The sequence below is a fragment of the Rhamphochromis sp. 'chilingali' genome, assembly GCF_963969265.1.
Source record: "Rhamphochromis sp. 'chilingali' genome assembly, chromosome: 4".
NCBI lineage: Eukaryota > Metazoa > Chordata > Actinopteri > Cichliformes > Cichlidae > Rhamphochromis > Rhamphochromis sp. 'chilingali'.
The window spans coordinates 30,340,383-30,356,516 of record NC_137948.1 but is presented as its reverse complement, the minus strand read 5'-3'; the positions used below and the strand labels follow the sequence as shown (position 1 = coordinate 30,356,516).

The window sequence follows — 16,134 nt, the reverse complement described above, 5'->3', positions numbered from 1 at the left end:
CTGGAGAGACTGCTGTCAGCATCCAAGACAGATAACTGAGATAGAAACTATTCATACCAAATTATTAGAGGCAACACACCTCATTCCATCTTTATAAGATTGGAATATGGTCTAAATAAAATGCCTCCTACATTGAGTGCCAAGCTTTTGCCATTTGAAAAAGCACAGCGGCTTGTTATTAACAGAATGCCACTTACATTGTATTTCATATAAATGCCTTAATTTCTTATTACTTTAGTGAAGGCAGTCTGGAATTCAGTGCAAACTGTGTCTGCAATAAATAGCTGAGGAAACTCATGAATTTTATGGGTTTTCCTGGTAATAAAATGTCTTGACTGTGCATTTTAGGACAGAAAGTTTTATCAGTTTTTCCCCCCTCAACTTAATCAAGATAAATGGCAAAGAGTAATGGAGCCACTGGAGCTACTTCAGCGACATATACCATTTCCAATACTGGCCACTGTAATCTCTGTGTTGACTGCTCAGCTGAGTATACCTGCCAAACTTGGAACTGTATTTCAAACACTGCAGCCCATTTGGATATAATGGAACAGAAAAGTAATAAAAGACAAAACAAGGATAACCCCCCCCCCCCCCCCCCCCCCACACACACACACACACACACACACAAAATGCAATCACGAGTCATTACAATAATTACAAAGTGAATAAAAAATTGTTCCTGTGATCCAAGAAACTGGAAATATATTGTATCACCTGAAGCAGGTACGGTTAAAACCATGACAACCATATTTTCGGAATCAATTATCACCACATATATATATAAACCACCTGAAGCTTCTTCATTTTTGATATACTGTAAGTGCACCACAAATGTGCTGTATAAAGTGAAATACAATGTGCTATAAAAAGAGCTGTTTTAACATCATCTGTAACCATGTACCGTTTACACTGGTAAACAGTTTACATCATCATCATCATCCCCACTGTAGAGATCATTCTGGATGATGTGACCTCCAACTCTAACCATAGTCAGGTGTCCACACATTCCTTCTGGCTTTGACCATTTTGACATCTGCAGGCTCTGTATTGGCCTCAGGCTTGTGGATATGATAAAATCGGGCAGCCGATTATTCACTGTCACATCACATTGTTTAAATGCTCTGCTAACCTACTGCTGCAACTGTTACATCAGTGCTTACTCTACGATCCAAGCACCCACCTCAGCTTCACCTTAGGCTTTTACTATTAATTATATATTTCCCTCTATTGGTGTACTGTAGGCTATGGAGCTTCCAGAATATATCCAGGCATTAATATAGTACTTAACCTTTGTGTCAGGAGCAGTTCTGACAAAAAGGTTGATACTTTAAAGCTTTTCATTGCTGTCAGGGTTGATTTACAGTAGATGGATATTAGAATCCAAATTTAAATGTATACTCCGCATATGCTAGCAGGCTTTTAAAGTCACCATGGAGTCACATGTCAGATCTTATAAACCAGCTCTTTTCAGGGTTAATGTGAGGATACATCCTCCACAGCAGGTCTGTGGGACTAGAATTGGACTCATTAATGTCCCAACGAGCACTTGAGATGTTACTAAAGGTCATGAAGCTGGTATGTAGAGAAAGAGGTGCCTGGGGTCGTTGTGTGCTTTTGTTTCAAAGTTAGTTCAGAAATTGATGAAAAACATAATAGTGGCAGTAGCAACATAAGGAGAAGTGATAAAAGCTCTGTCCAATTTTAAGATCAACACCTATACAGATATTTGGTGATTTAACAATCAAATATTCTGATATCTGATAACAGCCAATGTTGTTTTCTTTCAGACACACAAACCAAATAATCGAATTTGCCTTATATTTGATATCTACAGTTATTTATTTGCTTGTTATTAACTTATTTCCTCTCTGCCAGACTCTGCTTGTATCATCTTGTTGTTATGTTTGTGTGTTGTCAACAGGGAAGTGCAGAGTACCCTCTGTTGGACAAATTATCCAGTATCAACACTCATAACATGAATGTTATGAGCTAATATCAGCTGAACATATCAGCCTGCTGATAAATTGGTCAGGCTCTAATAAAGCTGAGAAAATCTCTACCGCTGATTCCCTATTGCTAATTTTAAAGGTTAAATCCTCCTCGCACAGTAGCTAGTGTTTTTAAGATTGCAGATCGTTTTTCTTCACTGTTTACCGGCACGCCAATAAAACCTGCTTAAATGTGGTTGGTTGGTAGCGCTAAGATATAAGCAAACACAAAAGAAAAGTTTCAGGCACTAACAATCTTGTCCCCTGGCCACAGATGCTCCATATCTACTGCAGATGTATTTTTATTGAAATAATCACGGAATAATCTGTAACTATAACAAGGGCTCCTCTTTGTTTTTTTATTTTCGTGTACAGCAGCAGGGAGCACACTTCAGCAGGGATGCTTTGACTGAAAACACCTTCATGCAGATAGTGTCGTGTGCAGCAAAATAATTGCAGTCCACTATCATTAAGCCACTCTCAATAAAGCCCCATTAACTTAACAGGAGTACATTATCCTAGTTCGTCCAAATTAAAAGCAAATTCAAACTTGATGTGAACCAGAAACAAAAGCAACGCCCCCCCCCCAAAGTTTAAAAAAAAAAAAAAAACCCTGTTTATATAACCTGAATCCACATAGCATTCTGAAAAGCTCTTTGGAGGTGGTGTCTGTCGTTAAAGGGGTGAAAAAGTTGCTGTCTGACCGTTTACGTGTACAGCAAGGCCACTGACAATTTCATTCAATAACACACTGGGGAGCAGTTAGTGGTCTTAATGGGGAGTTAGTTATCTCAGAGTGCAAGCAGAGACTAATAAAATCACTGAAGGTCTCCATCTCAACAGCTATTGTCACAGAGGAGCCGATTCAAAAAGGTGCATATCCCAAATTAATTTAAAATGCTGCCTGAATCTATATCACACCACTCTGCAAACCAAAAGCACACTACCATCCCTGTGCTTAGCTTATGAGCATTTTTTCAAAAGAGTGACACTTACAGGATATCTGCAGCAACTAAGAAATAATATGCAAATTGTCAGCATTTCAAAAAGAGCTGGAGAATAACATCAAACAAAAAGACTGTGAAGCACAGCTTACACAACACAGGGACCCTCATATCTCTGCTGTACAATTAATATAAAAGAATATCTCCCATGCACCTAAAATTACTTAATAACCTTGTAGATTTGATTCACTGAAAAGCCCGCTTTATCTTCTCTTGATAATGTCCTGTGTCTCTTCTTATGAAAAGGGTCAGTTATCTAAATAGCTTATTATTCATAGCAATTGACATGCGAGGATTAAAAGAACTTTTGTGCTTCTGCAGAACACTAATTAATACACCACTGTGGGATAAGAACTGTAAAATTAAAATTTTATCTCAGGCGGTATTTTGTTAGACACACTTTGTGCTCGAGACTGCAAAAGACACCATACAAACACAAGTGCGTGCTCAAGACACAAAGCAAAAGGGTAAAAGAAACACCTACATTCGGTTGTTGGGGATTATCTTGTGTCCATCTTTGTACCATGTGACCAATGGTTGAGGAAACGAAGCAAGGGGAGGAGGGTTGATGAGGGCTGCTCGGCCCTGAGTCACCGTCTTTCTCTGCTCTTCGGCCAAGAAGTTACCCAGAACTTGAGGAAAAGAGAGAAGGATGAAGAGTATGAAGATCAACACCAATGCATCACAATACATTTACTGCACAATCAGATATGCCGGTGTTGGTGTTGTCCCTACATCATCATAAAACTGTTGATGTAGAATCAGTATTGGAACTGACCAATCACGCTGTCTTCACAGTCAGTTAGCATTAGCCAAGATGCTATCTAATGCTTTTTTAAACCATCACTGTTTCAATATTTGTAAGATTGTAAGAACTGAGCAAAGCTGAAGCTTGTTAAGTTTTAATTGTGCACAAAACAACATCTTCAATTGTTTTACTCAGTTTACTTTAAACCAGCGTGTGTGTGTCCGTGTATGCTGTGTGTACTTACAGGCCACCTGCACCTCCGTTCTCCTGTGTATTACTGCTCCCATCCTGTTCCTCACCATACACTGATACAGTCCAGCATCAGTCCTCTTCAGGGACGGCATAGACAACCTAAAGATGGACACATGGAGAGGAAGACTATAAGGGTAGGTTTTTCTTCTCAAAGCTGTAAATAAAAATAAAACTGGGAGTGATGTCTGGAGACCAACAAGACAGAAGGGAACGAAGGTGGAGGTCTGGTTGTCCATATGCGTGCACTCTTGTGTAATTCCCTTTCATGTCCTTGATCTCAGAAAATGGATTGGGCCTAAGGTTGTAAAAGTTTCCAGATAACAGAAGGCAGAGAGAGCATATGCACAGTTTGTGTACATGTATGTGTGTCTGTTTGCATCTGTGTGCCGCGTATGAAAAGGTTTTTGATGTTTGCGAGGTCTTTTTTTTTCTGAGAAGGATTGTTAATGGGGTTTTAATGGACTGTGCTTCACTAATGGGAAGCTTGGCATAGGATCTAGGTTGGTACCATGCTGGACAAATACACACACACACACACACACACACACACACACACACACACACACACACCGCACAAACCGGATAGACATAGCAAAACCGGACATCGCTTTGGGGCTCATTACGAATACCAGGACAGCCAAGTATTTAACTCCCAGGCTGTCAGTGCATGCTGCCAACATACACAAACCCGCAGACACAAATACACACATGTACATCAAAGACTCACAAACCCAACTCTATTTGAATCAGGAACGACACATTACACAGCAGCTCTGATCCTAAAACAGATTTTGATATTGGACACTTTCTACCACCAATCTATCTCCCTCTCTCTCTGGTCAGCTACATTTTCAACAGCCGTGTGCAGCGGAAACACCATGTGTTTTAAGTTCCAACAAGTTGTTAGATTTCTGTCATCTACCACTATATTTAGATACAGATATATATATAGACAATGCAGTAATTTCCTAGTCAGTTTCTCTGACAAGCTTAGCGTTAAATGTGATTGACTGATTCAAGAAATAAAAATCGATTTTGTTTTGTGTAATACTGTGATGAGAGACTGCACAAAAGAAGAAGGTAAATGTAGGACGGTAGTCATTTTACATTAAATCTGAAGTTCGTCAGACCAGAAATTATTAATATTTATGTGTTTTCAACAGGTTTATATTATTCTAAAACTATACAGCACGTAACTGAGACAAGTATTGGCTTGAGGGAAAAAACACATGCATTGTGAGAAATAAGTTTGTCAGCCAAGCATGTTATACAGTTTTGAAGACAATGCAGTAGCCTTGTCATAAGTGTCCCTGAAAACAAAGCAAACGCTGCTGCCTTCTTTTTTTTTGAGAGTCTAACTTGTCTTAGTGATGTTTTTATTCCAACTCACAATGTGCAAAAAGTGGCAGGCTACTGCCGTTGAACTGACAATGATAAAAGAAGCCGGAGCTGAAGCTTCCATTAATGTAAATCATTGTCACTTACTGTGCATCTGAATTCTCCACTGACCAGCGCTTTAAACTAAGATAAAGGATGAAGAAAAATAAAATATTCCAAAGAGGATTTTACTATGTGGAAGCCCAAAGCATGTTTCTGAGTTTATGTAAAACTAAGTGGATCTGTGAGACCCGTATTAACTGTAAACATGACCAAAAATCACAGCAAAGCACTGCTATCGAGCACTGCTTGGTCCCGCTCCTGTAGCAGCAGCATGCACAAAGCTGCAGGCCGTCCAATTTGCTGAAAATGGTTTATATATCAATGGCAGAAAGGTGCTATTGCTATATAGCACATCAGGATCTAGTGAGGTTCAATATCTCATCCCACACTATATGTCTTCATTTAACTGAGAATAAAATATGTAAATGAGCATATATAAAGTTGCAAAGGTAGAACACTAAAATCAGGCTTAGCAGATGGCCACATCCTGACACACACACACACACACGCACACACACTCATATTCACTGCAGCTTGCCAATTCAGCACAGCCTCACCAAACTAAAGTAGCCAGAACGCTGAGAGCAGTCCAGAGCCACACTGTACCTCCTGGCTCGAACAACGACTGCCTACAAAACTGCTGGCTCAACCTCTCCCTCCCTCAGTGTGTATGCATTCCCAAGATTCCCTCCATTTCTGAATGATGTGAAAAACAATTTTGTTTCACAGCTGGAGTTTTGCCGAGAGGAATTGCTTAGTTCTTACCAACCAACACACACAGGGACAGAGAGAGAGGGGGCACAGGAGGAGGAGGAGAAGAAAAGGTACAGGGCAAAAAGCAAAGAAACAGCACAGACATATTGATTGGATCCCCTCCTCTTTACCCACACCATATACATATTTATGGTGCTAATGTAATTATTAATCTCACTTTGGCTCTGCTGTCCGAATGCTCTGACCTCTACACACACTCCATCTCTAACGGGAACAGCTCTTACTCTGCAGATGTTTGTATATGAAAGGAAGGGTACGAGAGAGACATATACACTTAAAGACAATGAGAAGATTCACGACAGAAAGTCTGACATAATAACTAGGCAGTGGGTGCTAACTGACCTGTACTGTGGCGTCCAGTCAGTGATGTTGCTGTTGTTGAGAGTCCAGCGGTACTGCAGAGGCCAGCTGCCTCCAGCCAGGCAGGTCAGCACCAGTCTGTTTCCCTCTAACACCACCTGCTGCCCTTGTCCACCCCCTCGTAGGTAGGGAGCCACTTCTGACGGACAGAGACACAGAAAGGAAAATGTGTTATTTGTGGTGTTTGAAATAGTCTGCTTTAGTCACTCTGAGACAACACGGCTGATTTCTGCTGTATTCATACACCACAGAAATCACGGCCTTTGCACAATAAGTTGAAAACAAAAAAACAAGTCTTCTCTTATTTTATTGAGAAGAGTTTCAGACTGGAATCAGAAAATTCTGTAATAATGGTTTTAGGTGCCATTTTGCAAATGTCAAATCAGATATGAAAACTCATTTCAGGCTTAGAAGAAAACATCTGACATCAAAGCAATAGGAAAAAAACTGCTACTCCATCTACAGCTGCTTTATTTATATTTATATTTTTCCTGCGAGACTGTCTAGAGAGCCCTCACCCTATTAGTGACGCCTGTCAAAGCTTTTTTATACAGACACACATACCAGTTTTTTTCCACAAAACTGTACTTCAGCATTTCAGAAAACCTACCAATTTTAAATAAACAACTAATATCTCAGATCAAACTGCATAATAAGTTGTAACACTGATTTTAAGACAGACCAAGAGAAAATGTGTCCCAACAGATGCTTAGCACAGGTAGGACATGTGATGCCTGTCCATACACTTAGACCTTTTGTTTCCTGTGTAAGCTCAAACGGCTGAACTGAGCGCATGGCGGCATGCATGAGTGCTCCAACACATCCTATTTCGCAGCATTGATGTGCATCAACGGTCCAGAAAAGCAGCAATTCTATCACATTTACTCCCTGGAAAGGCACCATGTAACTTGACTACTTCTTCTGAATGCAAACAACATCTGCTGTTTGTTACTTAAAGCATATCAAATTCCAGCATAGACTGCACAAAGACAAAGGTCAGGCTTCACAGACGCTTTTAACCCTTATGCTAAAAATTAGATTGAGCATCCTGTTCGTCAGATGCAGTGTAATGTGGAATTGATCAGACTAAAAGGTACAGATGTTGCGATGATTAAATTGTTCCCTCAAGCTTGTCTGATTCTGTCAGGAGTCTTTTGACCAATGAGCATGCCTGCAGTATAAACATGCTTTCACTGTAATGGTAATCCTGGGTTCTTCACCTCCACATTTAGCTTTTTCCATCCTGACAGAGAGCATTTTCCCTTTCACCACATGTATTGTGCTCCTGAACAGCCAAGTTTCCAAGCACAGATACTGTACAATAGCGCATTGTACAGACACTCACAGTGCCCAAGCTGAATCTTATGATAAGCCTGTTGAAATCACTTGGCCTGGCTTGCAAGGTGCAGCTGCTGAATGGCTCAGCTGCTGTCCAAGCAATGCCATCCACTCTTTAACTTTCTACTCAGGTGTGAGGACCTGGCTCACTGTCACACAGCATAGGGGCATCAAGGCTAAATAGGCTGTCCAAAGCCACTTGCTGCTGGACTGCATGTGCCGAGGCCTGGATCCACTCAACAAAAATTAGCATCTGGGTTTGGACTGAACAGGAGATTCACACATGCATACACACGCATCCGTTTGAGTGGAAGCCTATCTTCTAGCGACAGTAAATATGGACAGGTTCATAACTCTTAACGCTCCCCCTTTCCCCTCCTGCCGTCCACTAGATCTTCTGTCCTCCCTGTCGTTTCAGCTTCCTCAGTTCTGTATCACTTCCACCCCTCTCACTTCATCTCCACTGTCTGCATTTCCTCCCTTATTCCCTCTGGATGTCTCAGGGCCACTTTTCCCCCTCCTCTTCTCTTCCACTTTCCACTGTTTCACCCTCTCCCTCTCTCTTTTAGATTGATAGCTGCCTGCTCTGTGCACAAAAGGGAAGTGTTCCTGCTAGGACAGATTTATATGGGAGTCTGTGTGTGTGTGTGTGTGTGTGTGTGTGTGTGTGTGTGTGTGTGTGTGTGTGTGTGTGTGTGTGTGTGTGTGTGTGTGTGTGTGTGTGTGTGTGTGAGAGAGAGAGAGAGAGTGCGAGCGCATGTGGGCATAAGGATTTATTTGGAATATTCTGTTTCTACAGACGATGGCTGCCAATGCAGACTCCAATGTCATACTGCTGACCAGCACTATAATTCACAGCTGCATGCCTCAGAGAGTGAGGGAGAGACAGAGAGGGAGAGGAAGACAGAGAAAGAATACAAGTTTGCTTCTACTGCTACCTTGGGAGTGAGAACTTTTTGGGAAGGTGAGGACATTTTGGCCAGTCCTCACATCCCTTTAAAAGGGCTGTTTGAAAAAAACAAAAGAACAAAAAAAACAACAACCTAAAAATGTTTCTATTGACATTTTAAACACAGTGTTCCAGCTATGTTTAGTGTTGTGGTTGTCATTTACTTTAGGCAGACATAGACATCGTTGTTTTACCCGGATACAAATGCTACATAAATAAAATTGGGCTTTGGCCTCCTTCCAAGGGAAAATCACCTGAATTGTATCATTATATCAGGTTTTTGTTAGAGGAGGGTTTCATTTGTCAATCATAATATACATTTTTGGATAACACATGCACAGAACGAACAGAACAGAGCTTCTGTTAAGTAAGGGAACACAGACATACAGCATTAACAAGGGCAGACAAATCATGCTTTGTGCATAGTTACCTAAAAACACACACAAACACACACACACACACTCAACCCTCGTCAAAAAAGTCTGTTTCGAATATATAGTCCAGTACTATATATGAAAAATGTGTGTAGCTACCATGATATTAACCTCTGCTTCATGGAACCACGCATGATGAGTAAATATGAATGAGAACTCGAGGGGCACTGCATGTACACTGGCCAGTAACTTGTCAAAGCAGACCATGCCTTCTCTGTCTTTTTGGTTTAGAGAGGGACAATAATTTGTCAAATTACCATCACGATAATTTGAGCGAGTATGACAGTTGACAAGTAGCCTTGTCATAAGTGTCCTTGAAAAGTGCATCAGAGTTTGTTGCATAACTGCTGACCAGGTAGGCGACCACGTCCACTGTCAAAAGCACCAACAGTGGGCACATGAGGATCAGAACTGGACCACAGAGAATTTAAAGGTGGCCTGGTCTAATGAATCATGTTTCCTTTTACATTACATAAAAGATGTAAAAGGGGCGTGTGCATTACTCACCTGAGGAACACATGGCACCAGGATCCACTATCGGAAGGATTCAAGGTAGCAGAGGCTAGGGCTGCTCGATTATGGCAAAAATGATAATCACGATTATTTTCACTGAAATTGAGATCACGATTATTTGACGATATTTATTTAACCCTTTAAGATCTACCATAGAACCAAGTCCGCCAGAGCTTATATAATTTTTTTTACATGCTGTAGTGCCATTTTTGGGAGCATTTCAAGTTGCTATACATCAATACAACTGTTATAGCCCATATTTTAATAATATGTATGCATTAAGTCCATAGTAATTACATTAATTGCAAAAAAAGTGCAATAAACTACAAAAAAATTGAAAATTGTTTTTGGGTTTTTTTACATATATTTCTACTTGGGGAAATTTAAGAGGCTTATCCCTCAAAACTTTAAATACAAAAAAGTTACAAAAAATAGTTTCCCACCACAGGAAATTTATTTTGAGTGTCTTCATAGTTTTATTTTGGAGATACAGCAATTTTTATATACTGCAGGAAAAACAAAAAACAATCCTATGATGCAAATTTGCAAAGAAAACAGCAGGTGCATCAAAACAAACTATTTCCAGCAGTGCAATTCGAGTTGTAAGCATCCCAGCAACTATTCAGAAAAGTATAGAGTCAAACATGACTTATAAAAACACCAGTATAGGCTTTTAAGGCCTACAAGTAAAAAACTACATTTTCCGCAAAAATGAAGTCACTTCCGGTTTCGGACAGGAAATGGCGGACATGCGATAGTTCCGCTGACGTCTGTTTCAATGTGGGAAGTGTTACGAACAGCTGATCGGATCGGCAAAGCGAGTTTCTAGTTTCTAAGATGTAAGTACAACTCCTCCAGTTTCATATGCAAAACAAATTATTGCGCTAGCTTACGCAGTTCCGGTTCTACAGGGATTTAAAGGGTTAACAATAACAATGTATTGAATAATGACTTTAAAAAATAATATAAAATAGTGTGCAAATACTGATAACAGTGCAAATGTTTGCAATATAAAAAATAAATGAAAAATGTAAACATCTATGTTTAGTGAACTTTGCAGTGTTGCTCTGTGGTGCAGCTACCACACTGTAGCAAAGTTTACACACTATGTCTACTTGAGCCACGTCTGACTCCGCGAACCCACAATGTTTCCACACCACTGAAGTTTTTTTTACCTGTTTTTTCAACCAGCGGCAGTCACTCTCCTCTCCAAATAACTTCTGCTTAGCTTTCCGAGCTTCCCTTGGGTCCTCTTAATTGTTGTGATGCGTGTTCGAAATGCAGAGAGGTGCGCTCGATTTGCCACACGGAGCAGCGCGAGAGTAAAGCACGAGGGAGGGTCTAATAATCGGCTCAGTCATTTTTAATGATCGTTTAAAGCCCAGATCGTAATCGTGATTAAAATTCGATTAATTGAGCAGCCCTAGCAGAGGCAGTGTGATGCTTTGGACAATGTTCTGTTGGGAAACCTTGTGTCCTGCTATACATGTGGATGCTACTTTGACACTAAACATTGTTCCAGACAACGGACACATTTTCATGGAAACTATTGCCTGATCGATGTGGCCCGAGCCCTGCTACAAAAACAAAGGTTCAGGAATGGTTTGAGGACCACAACAACAAGTCTGAGGTCTTAAGATCTTAATCCAGTCGAGTATCTGTGGGATGTACAAAGAAGTCCAATCCATAGAGGACCCAAATCACATCTTACAAGACTCAAACTATCTGTTGCTAACATCTTGTTGCAGATACCGCAGCACACCTTCAGGGGTCAAGGCTGTTTTTACAGTAAAAAGAGGACCAAAAAGATATTATTCAGGTGGTCAGAATCTTATGTCTGATCAGTGTAAATTTAATCAGAAAACTGTCAAATCAAGAGAGTTGATCACCGTATTCCTATATACTCCAACCAAGCTTGTTTTTAGAGAGGAGGCACCCCTTGCTGTCAAAAGAAAGAGGGTGGGTTTAATGCACTTTCTAGAGTCTATAGTGCCAGGTAAGGTCAGGGAGGGGGCATAACTAATGCATAATGTCAACTAATGTCCCCATGAAAACTGTGTTCGTGTTAAGTGAGAGAGCAGCCTTAAAAGCTTGACACAACCCTCAACTACAATGGCTGCTTCGTATGCCAGTGTGGATGTTTTGCACCATTACACTCATCCACCACTTCGTTCATACATCACGCGTTGCGTCCACTCCAAAGCCCAGCCTGAGGCACTCCCCTCCTTGTCACTCCTTAAGCCCTTTCTTTTCCTTTAAAGGCAGCCCATGAGAAACTACAGATAGACAGAGAACACTCTGTAGAGAACACTCCGAACACCCTTCTGAGATGAGCAAGGTCAGCTAACAGCATGTTTCAATCACTGGCGTTGTCTGTCTCTCTCTCTCCCCCACACTGTCTGTCTCTCTGTCACTCAATCTCAACATGTCAGCCTCTCTCTCCCCCCGCAGTCTTCCCCATTTCTGACCTGTCTGTCTTTCTCAGAAGCTGCACTATCCAGCCACCTATCATCCTCCCTTTGTTCCTCCCTCTTTCACTTGTTGCCCCCTGGTCCATCTCTGTCAAAGAGTGCGGCAGCTCAAGGTCTCCTCTTTCTTTCTCTTCAGGAGGATCGTTGCCTAACAGAGAGGTTGGCCTTCAAATGTGACAGGAGAGCCAAGAAGCACACATGCACACTTTTTTTTTTTCTTCCTGACGCATCCCGCGCACACATCCACTCTCAGGCTGGTCTTATGAAGCTGCTTAGGCAGATTCTAGGGAGGAATTCAATTTGCCGGGAAGATGAGCGCTGCGATAAAGAAGAGAGAGAGGAGAGGAGGATGAAAGGACAGGAGGAGGAGAAGACCAGGGTTGTGGCTTCGGGGCTGATGGTCCACCATGATCCTGCTCTCTCTACTCTCCTCTTCACCTCTGAATTTTTATAGCACGGAGCAAATGTGCGGTGGAAATTAGCCCTTAAATGGCTTGTCCTTTAGAAACGGGCAAGAAAAAAAAAAGATTATTATTACACAGTGTTAAATAACCCTGAATTTTACTGCAACAGCTGTGGTTAGATGTGAAATCCTCTCTACGTGGGGTCAAGATTCTGCAAAACAGTAAGAGAACGGCTAAAAATGTTGGTTTCTTCGTGTGGAAAGTTTGACAGGTGGTCAGAAAAGCTCTTCACGATGCCATTGTGCATTCAGATGCAAGGAAACTGTCAGGGTCCCTGTGCCTACCCGGTCGGCTCAGTACGGCTACATATGTTTTGTATTCCTTTTTTTAATTTTTTTTTCCTGCTCTCTCCTTTCCCCTCTTTCCCTCCTCCCTCTGCCTGGGCGGAGCTCACCTGCGGGCTCCTGCCCTTGGCCCACGCACCTGTGGCTCATCACGAGTGATCCAGCTCCTTTATAAGACGGCAGCCCTGTGTTTCTCGTCGCTGGACCGTTGCCGACCCTCATTCCCTGGACCTACCCCTGTGTTACCCGAGTGAGTGGAGTGTGAGGAGGAGTGGACGGAGAGTGTGCGAGTGTGAAGAGGAGTGGACGGAGAGTGTGCGTGTCTTTCCCGTTCGTGTGTGGACCCCCGGAGCCCGGCTTTCCCCTCACTTTTGTAAATAATCACCTGGTGCATCATAATAAAGACTCTTGTGCTTTCAAGACCTAGAGCCTGCGCGTGAGTCCGTTCAGTCCCGTTGTGACAGAAACCCTGTGGCGCTAGTGTACATCGCAGCCTCGGCACGAGAAAATGAGAACGCTTGGATGAAACAAAGCTGAGGATTTCATTTCTGCCTGCTTAATTATTGCATATGAGTGTGTGAGTGCATTTACAGTGCTGGTGTGCATGTGTGTGTGAGTGTGTCAGGTCAGAATTAGGGTTCGCTCACTCCAGAAAAATCACTTTATCTTCATAGAGCTGAACCCCTACTGTGAGACAGGGCCGGCAGAGCTGACTATAGTCTATGAATACTGATTTACTGGTAGGCTATATTGCTCTCTCTCTCTCTCTCTCTCTCTCTCACACACACACACACACACACACACACACACACACACACACACACACACACACACCCTTTGCCATGCCTTTTTGACGCATGAGGGGAAGAAATAACTAAATCAGTCTCTTTTTTTAAGAGTAATTTTTGTATGCATATGTAGGTACAAGCTGCATGGCTAAGCATTTTTTCCCCTTCACGGCAACAGCAGTCTATTTGATTACGGGGTGCGAATGAGTTCTATTCCTTTTTAATCTAATAAGTCTGCCTGCGCTTGTTTCAACAGGCATTTAAAAGCACTTAATTGGACTGACAGTGTGTGAGGCGAGAGGAAGAATTATGAGTTGAGTTTTTGGCATGTTGCTACGAGTCGGAAAAGGGTCGAAAAAAGGGGCTAATTAATTGAACAACATAACGTGAAAGGGCTGAGAAATGAGATATGATCCCTCCCGTCAAGCGACTCGGGTGAAAACACACGTGTGTAACCGAATTTTGAAACTACAAAACTTAAGGTTTGTCACTGATGAGCCCGTACCTCACAAAGCTTAAAGACATTAGCATTAGTGCAACTCAGGAAGACTAGACAGCCTCTCACTGACAGTCAGCGAGGAGCGCATATTGCGCTAATGAGCGAAAACAGGGATCAACACACTGGATAACAGCCAGCGTATGATTAGAGTTACATCATTAGGCAAACTCCCATAGGAGCCCCGATTTTTAAATGGTCCATCAAAACTGAAACATCCAGACAATGTGAGAACGAGCTAAAATGGTGGAATAAGGCAAAACCAACAGTAAATTCTACAGAGCGCTCGAGGTGAGTGAACCTCACAAGAGTGAGGTGAATATCAGGTGAGCTGCGGCTCTGACCCGAAAGCTGATGAACTGGGTTATAATATAATTCTCCCTCGTGGCCTACTGGACTTTTTAAAATCATTTTCACGTTCCTCCTGGTGAATGATGTTGACAGCACTGATCCCACATGTAAAAATCCAACACGTTTAAAATCATTTTAATGAGAACGACGAGCAGCAGCTGGATCAAAAGGCAAACGATTAGACTCATTAAACGCCACACACTGTAGGATTTTATCTCCTAAATGTCAACAGCGGCCGGCTGTGGTCCCATCAGTTTGGAGGCCCAAATCACACCCAGAATCATGACGGCCCCAGACAGCTACAGACATATTCACACAATCTTAAGAGAAAACTAACCGAGGGAATGTAGTGACCAAAGAAGATGACAGTTAAGCAGAAAACACCTGCTGTCTTTGATGATGATGAAATCAAAGTGGCTCTGACGCTAATCCACGGGGCTGGAGCTCACCCACTGATCCCAGCAGGCTTTAGCTGAACTATAAGATGGAGAGTACACAGGGAGCTGAGCGACCACAGACAAGAAGTACTACTCCTGGACATAAAACAGCAGAGAAGCGTGCACAAGAGAGGAAAATGTTTCCCCTGCTTCATCTGCTGTAAGATGGAGCAGAGCATACAGGATGTGAGCGAGGAACTTTGATCAGGAGTTTAACTCGTGACTTTTCAAGTTGGCAGCCGCTTTAATTGACTACTGAATGTCAAACTGCCTACAAGAACAAAGCATCTCTCACTGAAGACATAACATTCTCCCTAACCTCTCTTTCTGCAAAAGACAGCCAATCACGACTCCCTCCCCCAAGCCCCTTTCTTGCCTGCTCCAATCATGTTTTTCTACAAGCTTTGACTGATAGCTGTCTGTGAAGAGCTGGCAGATGACTGACTGATCCTGATGTGCTGATTGGCAGATGTCAGACCAGCAGGCACGATGCAGACGCCAACACGTGCACGTACACATACACATGCAATGGCATACGAGTCGAGGAACAGTCGAGTCTCGAGTTCAAAGTCGACGCGCTTGACTTTGCTTGTGAGAGTGTTTGCTCCTCGGTGTCAAAGCCACTAATAGCATGATGTGCTGAGAGGTACAACCTCTACAACAAAAGCATGTCAAGGAGAACGATTCAAAGTTGAGATTTTTCTGTCTGGTTTCGCTAATGATGCTGGTACAGTGGCTGGTGAAGGGAAGGCAATGCGCAGACTGCATCGGCTTTGGTTATATGCCAGTTTGATTTGTGCCCATTTAGTGATTGGCCATTGTGTAACTCTGTTTCTCATAATCAAGACTGTTGTGTTAACCAAAACTGTGCCTGAGCAGTCGATTACAAAATGTCAGTTTATTGCTTTTTGTGGCATTTAATAATGTCAGCGTAAGCATGTGAGTATATGCCCATGCATTTGTATGCATATGTCTCTATAGGACAACCAGCTGAAATGTCAGCTCTGAACACAGTGCACTGTAATTGAAAGAGACTGTTC

At 42.1% G+C, this 16,134-nt stretch overlaps 1 protein-coding gene across 2 annotated transcripts in view; it reads right to left on the bottom strand.

The window, feature by feature from the left end:
- The window catches only part of LOC308394855 (protein sidekick-1-like), a 292,631-nt gene that overhangs the window by 179,330 nt on the left and 97,167 nt on the right, over positions 1-16,134 (bottom strand). For both annotated transcript variants that reach the window (XM_080879438.1, XM_080879439.1), the window contains exons 2-4: positions 6,552-6,708; positions 3,988-4,094; positions 3,480-3,627 (exon numbers count right to left, since the gene is read on the bottom strand). In XM_080879438.1, coding sequence (XP_080735564.1) covers positions 3,480-3,627; positions 3,988-4,094; positions 6,552-6,708 — 412 coding nt within the window. The remainder of the gene's footprint in view (positions 1-3,479; positions 3,628-3,987; positions 4,095-6,551; positions 6,709-16,134) is intronic.